The sequence below is a fragment of the Grammomys surdaster genome, unplaced genomic scaffold (genome assembly GCF_004785775.1).
Source record: "Grammomys surdaster isolate TR1022 unplaced genomic scaffold, NIH_TR_1.0 948, whole genome shotgun sequence".
Lineage (NCBI taxonomy): Eukaryota > Metazoa > Chordata > Mammalia > Rodentia > Muridae > Grammomys > Grammomys surdaster.
The window spans coordinates 462,934-474,751 of record NW_021605367.1 but is presented as its reverse complement, the minus strand read 5'-3'; the positions used below and the strand labels follow the sequence as shown (position 1 = coordinate 474,751).

The 11,818-nt window shown below is 49.8% G+C and overlaps 1 protein-coding gene across 1 annotated transcript; it reads right to left on the bottom strand.

Moving 5' to 3' along the window:
* Positions 1 to 205: 205 nt before the first annotated feature.
* Dnajb8 (DnaJ heat shock protein family (Hsp40) member B8) lies at positions 206 to 1,193 on the bottom strand. Its single transcript, XM_028782981.1, has one exon. The coding sequence runs from the start codon at positions 978 to 980 to the stop codon at positions 288 to 290; it is 693 nt and encodes a 230-aa protein (XP_028638814.1). The 5' UTR covers positions 981 to 1,193; the 3' UTR covers positions 206 to 287.
* Between the last annotated feature and the right edge of the window lie 10,625 nt (positions 1,194 to 11,818).

Genomic DNA, 11,818 nt, shown 5'->3' with positions numbered 1-11,818 from the left:
TGATGGTAGTAGGATGGTGCAGGTGACCGGGATTAATAACCATCCAAAGACCTGCCCCTGGGCTTCCTGTGGGGAATGGCTGGTGCTGGGCATGGAGGCCACAAGTTCCTAAGTGTGTCTGTAGAGTTGTGGCATCCACACAGTGGGCCTGCAGTGACACACCACACCCCTAAGGATGGGAGAGGACTCTACACGAAGTCACTTGGCATATTTATTAACCACTAGGTTGCGACTACTGTGGCCCCTTGTGGCCCCCTAGGCTGACCCAGGGATGGGTTAGGTGGCTGTCACTTGCTGTCCACCCTCTTGAGCTTCTCCTTGCCGTTGACAGTGACTGACCGGAGCTGTCCATCTTCTTCCACCTCCACACGCTCTTGGCCGTTCTCGATGATGCGCTTGGTGGTTACCTTACGGCCGTTCACCATCTCAGTAGATGACATCACTGACTTGAACCCTGAGCTGCCAGAACCGGAGCCACCAAAGGAAGTGGATGAAAAGGTGGAGCGGTTGCCCCCACCGCGGCCCAGAGTATTGAAAGATGAGAAGGCTTCCATGAAAGCTGGGAACTCACCGAAGCCCGAAGAGAAGGCTCCACGTAAGCCATGGGACCGGCCTCGGTCGCTGAATGGGGTGTCCCAGAATTCGAAGGAAAAAGGGTCCAGTCCCCCAAAGAACTCACGGAAGATATCCTCAGGATTTCGGAAGGGATACCCAGCACCGAAGGGACCTCCGTGGGGGACACTGGCCCCGCCACCCGCTCTCCAGCCTTCACAGCCTGCCCGGTCATACACAGAACGCTTCTTAGAGTCTGACAAAACTTCATAGGCTTCAGAAACCTGCTTAAACTTCTTTTCGGCCTCTTCTTTGTTGTCAGGGTTCTTGTCAGGGTGCCAACGCAAAGCCAGCTTTCGATAGGCCTTCTTGATGTCCTCAGGGGAGGCACTTGATTGTACACCCAGCACTTCATAGTAGTTGGCCATGGTAGGATCTTGGGGGAGGGGGACTGGATGGGATTGAGGACTGAGGAGGGCTGAGGCAAGTGGCTGGGGTCCTCCCTTGGGTGGGGGACTTGCTGGAATCTGCTGGCTCTGGGTGGTGAGTTTAGCTTTCCATCCTCCCCAGTCTCAGGGACAGGTGGAGCCTCCACTGAGAGGGGCTTGGGGGTAGGGACAGTGCCGCTCTGGGCCAGGCCAAGGTGGCCCCTTCCAAGCTGGGACCAGGGCCCTTTGTGACATAAGCACAGAGTAGCCAGTTCCCCCACCCCCTCAGCCAAGCGCCACACATCACAGCTGTGGTGGGGCTGATCACTGTGGTGGGCCTGCAGTGTGAGTTTGGCTACACAGAAGCTGTTTGTCCAGCTCCCGGGGAGCCAAAGAGGCGAGGCAAGGTCAGCGACAGGGTTGGGTCAGTGACACCAAAGTTAGGGAGCAGCGGTCAACAAGGAGCAAAGGCTTTCTGGGATTCGTCTCCTGAGTTGAATCTGGGTTGCCGTGAGTCTAGGCTGCTGTGATGGGTTGAGGAGGCCCCAAATAACTTGGGGTACATGGGGACAGAGGTCTATTAGATTTGTGACCTGTTATCTCTAGATTCTCAGAGGCATTGGGAAGGTAGGCACGTTTGTCAGCAGCTGGGACACAGCCAGCCCACAGTTCATGATCAGGAAAGTTTTGTTAAATGAATGAGGCTCAGAGACAGACAGCCACAGTTCAGGATCACGCAGGAAATCAGTAAGGGAGATGAGGAAGAAGAAACTGGAACCTGGGGGCATCTGAGTGGTGGTGGCCTGCAAGAAGACGTGTTCCACTTAGCCTAGATAGATATAAACGACCAATACAAAGTAGAGGTGACAAGGACAGCGCCCCAAAGACATGCTTCCTCTTAATCCCTGGAGACCAAATGTGGTCTCATTCATAGGAGGAAAAATGTGGAAACAAGCTCGTCCTAGACCCGGAGGACACTTGTCTTCTTGAGTAGGCAGTATGAAGGAGGGGACAGACCCTGAAGGACATAGCTCCAAGGAAAGCCTGTACCGTGGGTGGGAGCATATCATAGCGGGGTGCTAATGGACAAGAGGTTCTGTAGTGTCATTGGCCTGGCTTGTCACAGGCGCTCCAGCTTTGTGGTCCTCAGATCGTCCTGTGCTGTGGAGTCCTGTGTGGACCTCTCTCTGCTCCAGTGCCCTCCCTCTCCTCCTTCTATCTCCCACTGCTCCTGGGCTCCCAGCTGCAGACACTTGCAAGGCCCATGGTAGCTCTCTTGGGTCCCAAAGGCCAGGAAGGACAACAGATTCTGGGAACACTTGAGGTAATGGTTGCCAATACCCACATCCGTCTCACCAAGTGCAGGACAGGCTCCATGCTCCACACCAGTGCTTGCTTGCTAACCCAGGCTGCTGCTGCTGGCTGGCTTCAGGTGAAGGCTACATGGGCTCCATTGTGGTTAGGGATGGAGAGGATGGGAAGGCCAGGAGGTAGCGATCAATGGTCCTACTATCAGGGACAGAGGCCATAGGGATGATGTTGATGAAGGTGGTACTCCTATGAAGGCAGCAAGGGGCAGAAGCCATGAGTGGCTCAGCTTGCTACTGTGCCACACCACCTCCAGTAGTGGCACACACCCAGCATGTGTCCTCATCTGCTCACTGTAGGGGCTGCTCCAGCTCAGTCTCCCAGGCCTCATTAGTGGAGCCCCTGGAGAAGGGTCAGAGACACCAGGCTCCAGAGCTTCTGCATGCTGTTGTTGGTACTGTGCTGTGGACAGCCCTTGCCCAGCTCTCTGTGAGGGTTGGTGTCTGGTGGGTGGGAAAGACTCTCCCTTACACGATTCTGCAAGTCTCAAGGCAACTGCTGGAGAGGTGTGAGACTGCTGAATGGAGGGAAGGAGGAAGCAACTCCATACCAGCTTTAGGTGGCCACAGTGGGTGATGTGGAAGTAATGTTGGAGGTGGCATGATGGAGGAGAAGGTGATGGGGGTAGAGATGATGGTGGTGATGGAGGTGGTGGTAGTAACTATGGTAACCATGGAGGTGATGATGGTAGACAACATGGTGGTGGCGAATCTCAGTCTGGATGGTCGAGGTGGTGGTGATGATGAAGTAGTGATCATGGGGAAGTCAATGAGGATGTGACCCCATCAGAGGCGATGATGCTGGAGACGGTGAGGATGTAAAGAGGGTGGTCATGGCAACAGGGACTGAGGAGGTAGAGACACCATGTCAGAGGGTGTCTCTGATGCGAGCTGGAACTGAGAAGACTGGAACACATGACGCTGTTTACGCTGATGTGGATAACGCAGGTAGGTGTTGAAGTCTGAGGTCCCTATACCCATGCCATCAGGACAGTGATGTGCTTACAGCACTGAGTCCAAGGGACTCAGGGTGATGATGTCCCCTGAAGTCCTGTCATTCCCCCAGCCCAAACAGGCTCCTCTCCTGTCTTGCTGGCATTTCTTTTGCTGTCCTGTTCATATCCCAGGTGGAGCCTTCCTTCCAGCCTCTACTCTCTAGGTGCGTTTCCTTGCCCTCCTCATGCAGATGGAATCTCTCTGACCAAGGGAGACAGCATGGAGACCCCATCACTGCTCAGGCTCAGCAATTGCCCAGGACAGAGAACACCACAATGACTTGGGGGCCTCAGCACATCCAGGGCAGATCCTCACTGGGCCAAAGGGGCCTTGGCAATGGAGACCCCCTAGGTGGGCCATAAAGGAAGATACAGAACTTAGAACTGGGTAGCCACTTGGTGGCAGCATGCCGAAGTGGCTTCCACTTCTACAAAGAGGTTCTGACTAACATCTTGGGGTCCCAAAGTCTGAAAAGTGTTTGGGATCCAAGTGAGAGAAGCATAGCATCTGAGGGTAGAGCATTATGAACAGGCATGCTCAACACCCAGGCCCTGTGCTCCTGATTCCACAATTCTGAGGTCACTTCCATTCTGTAAATCTCCATCCTTGTTCACTAGTGGGATGGTGGGACCCCCCCCACACACACACACAACTTCTTCCTCCTATCTGGGGATTCAACATGTGATGTCTGGAATCCATAGTCTCAAAAAGGACTCTGGAAAGAGAAAGGACCTCAGATAACTAGGTGATGTCAGCAGAGCCCAGCTCAGTACAGAAGCAGGCCCAGAGAGGGCAGGGCACACCCAAGGTCACACAGCAGCCCCAGAAAGCCCTCTCCAGGCAAGCTGATGGAGGCTGATTAGGCAGCCAGAGGCCCCTCTGTCTCTCTAATTAATGGAGTGGCTTTTTAAAAGGATTCTAATCACCCCGATGCTATCTGCTTATCGCCAGAATTCCTAATTAGATGGTCCTGGCAGGAACTTGCCTAATTCCCTCCAGCCTCTGTAGTCCTGCCCAGGGGGGCAGCCCACCCACCCGTCCACCCCACCAGATGGGCAGCTGAAGGGCCTCCTCTCCTCTCAGGGCCCGAGGTGGCCAACCGCATTTCCTCTAGGATGGATGGGTGACAGGGATGGATGGATGGGCTCCTGGGTTGGCAGTGACAGGTGAGTGATGGGCCTGGATTACAGCTATGAGGACGGATAGATGAAAGAGTGAGCTGATAGACTGAGAGATAAGGTTATACATCGACTAAGGGTGCAGACTGCCAAGTCAGATGACCTGAGTTCGAATCTCAGCTCTGCCACTTCACAGCTGTATGTTCTGGAGAAAGTTGCCCAACTTTGCTGAGTCTCAGTCTCCTCCTTTCCCCTGTAAAATGGGGAAATAATTCCTCTCCCAAGGGTATTTGGCAGTGACTGAGGAGGGCTGCTGCTGGCATCTCTGTTCCAGGTAGCCATGTCATCCTGCACTGTGACTCAGCCCCAGCGTTGAGCAGTGCCAAGGGTGAGAGCTTGTTCCCAGCCCTAGACTAATCAGTCATTAAACACAGCTCTGCACAGTTGCTCTGTGCAGGGGCAATGCCGCCTTCACTGTAGACAGTCTAACTACACACAGGACCTGGGGACAGTTTATTTCTCAGTTGAAGGGAAGACTGGAAGTGTGAGTACCCCCAGCACAGAGGCCAGAACAGGTGCCTGGGAGTGCGTGGGGCACAGGGGCTGAGAGCAGGGGCCAGGGCCAGGGCTAGGCTTGGAGAGTGTACTGAGCTGGGAGGCCTTCCAAAGATTGGGAGCAGGGTGGTTAGTCAGCTGTAGGTTCTAGGAGATTCTCTGTGCAGCAATCACACTGAGTGTGAGAGCCTGGTAGCAGATATGTAAAACCTGGACAAGAGGAAGTGCAGATGGAATTAGGCACCCGGTGTCCCCATTCTCTGGTGGCTAATATGAAACAAAACCATTAGGTGGGAAATTTTTGAATTACAGATTCAAGTGTATGAAGACCCTTGTCTCGGTAAACCTCTAGGCTTTTATCTCTCAGGGTGTAGGGACATCAACACTTCTTGCTGCGCCGTGTATAGCAGTAAATAGAATAGCTAGCTTAAGCCCTTTTCAAAAACGGATTGATTTTATTTATGCTAATGGGGGTTTGCCTGCATGTATGTCTGTGCACCGAGTGTGTGTGTGTCTGTGTGTGTGTGTGTGTGTGTAGTGCCTAAAGAGGCCAGAAGAGGGCATCAGATTCCCTAGAATGGAGTTAAAGTTCATTGGGAGCCACCATGTGGGTGCTGGAAATCAAACCTGGATCCTCTGCAAGAGCAGCCAGTGTTCTCTCCGCTGTACCATCTCTCCAGCTCGCTCACTTAAGCATCTTAAAGAAAATGAGCAGCTATACCACATTAACTTTATATTGTGAACTATTTATTGCAGCAAAAATGAATGAACCAGAATTTTATGTGTTATGTGAATAAATACCTCAAATGTGACAGTAACAAAGAAAAGAGTTTCTTAGTATCTGATGCTACAATCACACCTCACTTACCTGATAGAAAATATTAACTGGAAAATTCCAAAAATAAACAAATCATAGACTTTAAACTATGTACCATTCTCAGTTGCTTGATATCATCACTCCCTACTCTCATTCATTCTGCCCAGAACATAAAGTGTCTTTCATCCAGTGACCCAGTGTGTGTGCTGCCCACCTGTCAGTCACTCACATCCTCCATCCAGTGACCCAGTGTGTGTGCTGCCCACCACCAAGTCAGTGCTGGCAGTCACTTAGCTGTCATCAGTGCCTTGATTGTATTCAGATACACATATTCTATTTAATTAATGGCTGGAGAGAGGATGGTGATGGTTTTATTGTGGGATTGTTCTGTTTCGTTATTACTGTTGTTAGTCTTTTACTGAGCCTCACCTATAAACTGAACTTTATAATAGGAAAAAACACATCGCCTGCAGGACTGGATACTATCCCCAGTTTTTGGGACCTATTAAAGTCTTGTGCTGCAGGTGAGCAGAGATCTACCACGTTTGTCAAATCTGAAAACGTGCAGAAAAATGTAAGTCCATTTTACTGAGGAAACCTGACACAGGAATGAGGAAGCCTTGCTTCCCTGCCCCTCAACCCCTGCCCTGCCCTCTCCCCGCCCCTGCCCTGCCTTCTCATGCAGAAGGGTGTGAAGGGAAGGGAACCCCGGTAGCTAGGGTAGAGGCAGACGCTTCATGCAGCCTCCATTCTCCCAGCTCCCAGTGCCATGTGCCAGATGGCAGGTGGGAACTGTGCCAAGAAGGTAGATGTCCTTGTTGGTGTCACTGCTGGTTACATAAGACTCCACTGTGGTGGTGACACAGGTGTCTTTCTGAAAGCAACAACAGAATCCCCACAGCTGTGGAGACTGAGCAGGTCCGAACTTAAGGGACCTGGCAAGGATTTCACAATTCCTCCCCAGCAGTGCTCTGGTTTCCAGTGAGTGCCAGGCAGGGATTGCCTTCAGGTCTAGCCTGGTAAGGACAGCAGGGAACCCGGCTGGAGACCTGGCTGGCAACACAGGTTGCTGGCAACAGAAACCATGAGGTATAAATGTACAGTTTCAACTTGGCAAGTGTGCCATGAAACATACCAAGGATCACAAAGGTCCCATTGCCTGCTATGTTTTAGGATGTCCGAAATATTTCCTAGATTGAAGGGTTAAGATAGATGCTGTGGTGGTCTTACCTATGAGAGTGGGGCAGAATAGGCCTAGAAGGTGAACACTAGAGAGGTCAGTGGTCTGGAACAGGAGTTAGGGGTTTGAGTATAAGGTTTTCTGAGCACGGAGTTAGCGGGGGTGGGGGGCGCCCTATCAGCATCCTTTCAGAGTTAGAACCTGATTCACAGCCTGCAGCTACAGCTTAGCTCAGAGTAGCACCGCCCGCCCACACTGAGGGAGAGGGAAAAGCAGCATTTTTCTCAGGGTACCCTGGGGAGCCCCAGTGTGCACTGGGCGTGGAAGGACAGATGGGCTAGGTCAGCAGCTGGCAGGGCCTCCGTCCTCTCCAGGGGAACAATCCTACTACAGCTATCCCATTCTGTCCAAGAATTGAGCTACCCCCTTTTCCCATCGGCCTCAGTTTCCCCTACTTTGTGAACCCAGTCTAAGCTGGAGTGGGCAGGAATGGGAAGATGCAGACATGCTCGATGAATGCCAGGCCCATCCTACTGTGTCCCACAGGAAGAGGACCTGGGAGGAAGGCACCTGTCCAGAGGTACCAGAAGGATATGTCCACAGGGTGTGTGCCACCCACCCATTAGTCTCCTTGATGGCCTCTTGGAGGACCCAGTACCTGCTTTGTGTCACCCTTACAGCAGGTCTGGAAGGTTCTGTGCTGTTTTACTGACGTGCATACAGAAAGGCTAAGCCATTTGTTCAAGGATACACAGCAAGGAAGAGGAGAGTCTTGTCTGTATTCACCCCCAACCCCTCACCCTGACTCCCCCAGACCTGTGAAACCCTGAGTGACACTGTAGGGTGCCAAGGAGGCCCTTGGAGCCTCCAAGGAAGAAGTCTGATAAGTTACCTCCATATGAGGGTGCTCCCAGGGTTATAGAGAGGTTCTTCTGAAAGCGCTGAAAGAAAGGACAGCTGGGGAGTAAGGCCGGCAGTTCTCTGTTATTTAAATGACAGAATGGTTTTAAGTACTGGGAACACACCAAAGTATTAGCATGTCTGAAAAGTAAAATGGCCCTTCTAGAATAGCAGTAGCTACTTCCCTTTTGTTTGGCTAGGTATCTTCCTGGACATTTTTCTACTTTTATTATGTGTGTATGCAATGCCGAGAGTTATGTGTGATGAAACTTCCTGGGAGACTCAAAACACACACACACACACACACACACACACACACACACACACACGCACACACACACACACCTACTCATCCCAGATAGGGAGCCCATGATGGACCAAAGTAAGGATACCACCAATGTCCAACTTGGTGAGCCAAAGAGTTATATTGGGATTACTTACAGGATGGTGAGGGGTTACTTACAGGAGCAGAAATGACTCAGAGACAGTTGAATCACCAAAGCCCACCCCAGCATAGTGAGTGACAGCTCACAAAGCCAGGAACCAGGAGCACACTGCACAGCCTGAAGGCGCTGGACAGGGTGGAGGGTGTCCTTTCCAGGAAGAGGTGTAAACTTCTTCCAGGCAGCTCAGCAGGTTTCTGCTTCTTCCTGGCAGCTATTCTGGTCTCCTAGTTTTCCTTGTAGCTTGGTGTTGCTCCTCTGAGAGGGATTCTCAACTTTTATTGCTTACTCTAGCAGAAAGGGGCCTAATGAATCTGGTCAGTTTCAGGGACTTCCTGAATATATTTTGAGTTGTTTATCTTTTTGCTTAAGGAGCTTTCCTGCATGACAGAATATTTCAATGTTGGTGGAAACTGTTGTACAACAGAAGGCTGGACTCTGAACTTCCCACATGATAGAAAAGCACTCCACCTGAGAGCTATATCCCTAGTCCAACACACATATTTTTTACTTTCTAATTTAAATGACATTTTGGCTTATACATAAAGACATAGAAATTGAACATACAATATATGCACTCGTGGTTTGTTGGCTTCTTTGAGACAGATTATTAAAGCCTCAGGCTGGCTTCAAACTTGCTTTGTAGCAGTTTGTAGCAATTGGCCTGAAACTTCTGACTCTTCTGCCTCTGTCCTTCCAGGTTGGGATTGTGTCACCACAACAGGTTTGTTGAAATAAAATAAAATAAAATAAAATAAATAAAATAAAATAAAATAAAAAACATAATTAGGCCTACTGGTAACATACCTGTGATCCCAACCACTCAGAAGGCCGAGGCAGAGGATTCAAAAAGTTCTAGGACAGCCTGAAGAATTTGGTGAGATTTTGTCCAAAAAAAAAAAAAAAAAGAAAAGAAAAAAGAATGGCTGGGATAAAGAGTAGAACATCATCCCTCAAATAACCAGTTTGGGCTTAAACTCCCAAGCTGAACAGGACAGTCGCCACAGCCTGCTATATACAGAACAATGGGCCCTGTTTGATGCTTTCTAGCACTTTGACATATACCCGCAGGACCACAGACCATTTGGGTCCTGGTCACTTTCAGGGATGCACAGTCAGGCAGGGGTTTGTTTCTACATGGCCTGTTGCAAGTGACTCCTTAGGAGCAAGTGCTACGGTCTGGGGTGGGGGTGGGGTGGCTCACAGACACCTCACTGAACTTCCATACTTGTAAGACTGCTTCCTGGCTGCACTTGCCCTTCTGTGGGGTGACATATGTGTACCCTTCTTCATGGTCTCCTTTTGAAGGCGGCTGAGTTGTTTTATTCCTCACCCTAGTCATTGTTGACATTTCTCATACCAGTCTCACTGTGTAGCCATGGCTGGTCTGGAACATACTATGTAGACCATGCTGGCCTCGAACTCACAGAGATCTACCTGCTTCTGTCTCCTGAGTGTTGGCATTAAATGACCCTATCATTCTATATTTTGTATTCAGGGTCTTTACATATTTTGCAAACTTGTCTCCTATTCTGCAAACAAAAATTTTAAACTTTAAGAATTAATTGTGAGCATTAATCTTTCTATCGTTGAACTTAACTGCATTATGGGACATTTGGGAGCTAGAAGTTCCATCCCATAGACATTACCTGTTGCTAACTAACATTCAGGAAACATTCTCCCCCATGGGCGTCATGGTGACTCCAGCTCACTGTGTGATTCTCATTTACAATGCCTCAAAACTGTCCCTACCAGCCAGGTCCAGAACTTCCCAGACCAGTATGGTGTGCACGCCCAGTTCTTGGAAGGTAGAGACAGGAGGATCAGGAATTCCAAGGCCATCCTGGGCTACATGAGACCCCATCTAAAATACAGAAAAATCTTCAGAACATTCCCATCTTCCCCACTGAAGCTTGTCCCCATCCAGTACCACCTTTTCCTCAAATGCTGGTGCCCACCATGTTGTTCTCTCTGTGAACTCTTGGCTCTGGAGACCCTCCGGCCTGTGGGGTCACCCCACTGTACTGTGGCTGGCTGGCTTTTCCTGGCATAGTCTGTTCAGCAGCATGTATTACCAGTGCCTTCCTTTGGAAAGTTGAGTGGCCACCTCCTTTGGATAGCCTCAGCTTATTGTCCCTCCTTTCACTGGACCCCTGGGTAGCCACCACCTTTTAGCCACAGTGAAGTGTGTCTGTGAATGTGGCATGAAGACACCTGACTGAGTCCCTGCTTTCTTTCCTTTGCCGTGTCTACTCTTGCCGACCCCCTACTTTTTAAAAACATTTATTTTATACATGTTTTTTTGCCTGCATACACATTCACATAGCTACAGTGCCTGAGGAAGGAGGCTGGAAGAAAGCGGCAGACCTCCTACAACTGGACAGCTGGGAGCCACCACGGAGTGGCTCACCGCAGGCCTCGCTGGAAGAGTAGCAACTGCTCTTAACTTCTGAGCCATCATGGCTCCAGCACGCCCAAACTTTTTCTTAAAAATAGTAATAATAATAATAATAGTAATAATATTAGTAGCAGTAGTAGTAGTTATTCCTATTACTGTTGTTATTGTTATTATTACTGCTATTTTTATTCCTGCTGCAGTCAGTATTGTTTTGGTTTTGTTCTCTTCTTTCTATTGAGTATGCAGGCTCCCGGGTTTATCAAGAATGTCCTGAAAATCTCTGGGCCCAAAGTGAGAAGTATTTAGACAGCTCTGAGCACTCGTGCCTTGGAATGAGTCTCTATGACTGCTTTTGACTGCCCTGTCCCAGCTTTTATTATCCGGCTTCCTCTCTCTGATGTAGAAGAAAACCTTTATGTTTGTTTCCAGTGTCCTGCTGACAGTTTATCTGGGGGAGGGGGAACCGAACTGGGTGATCCAGCTGGGTGGGTTGTAATAGTTGGTCTCAAGATTCTATCTTTAGGGTTAGGGTGTGGCTTACTTGGCACACAGGAGGCCTTGAGTTCCATCTCCAGCACTGCAGAACATAAAAAGATCCAATCTTAAACAACAAAAACAGCAACAACAAACCCTTAAGTATACAGTATATATGGTATTGTCAAGACTTAATGTCCCCAAGACCCAGATAGGTACAGAACCTAGGAGCCTGTTGGTGTTCTGAGCATGGCTATCCTTCATTAAGAAAGACAGGGAGGAAGGGGGCCAGACTCTGGGTATTTTTATGTGAATCTCCTCATCCCAAAGCTCTTTTGCACAGATTTGGGGTACCACTGGTACCACCTGCTACCTTGTAAAGCATAGTGTATGTTTAGGCTCATCTGGGTCCCTGCAGATCTGCCTGTCCCCGAAGCAAAAGCAGAGGTTTCAGCGGCCATGGCAGTGGAATCTGGAACAACTTTTCACTCACATGTACATATGCAACATGCTTGCCAAACACATGTGCATATATGACTCTCGCCATGCACTCACATGTAATACACAAGCCCTCCCCATGCACTCACATG

What these genes read in the sequence shown, in the direction of transcription:
- Dnajb8 (XM_028782981.1), bottom strand. Translation starts at nt 980, where the DNA reads ATGGCCAACTACTATGAAGTGCTGGGTGTACAATCAAGTGCCTCCCCT.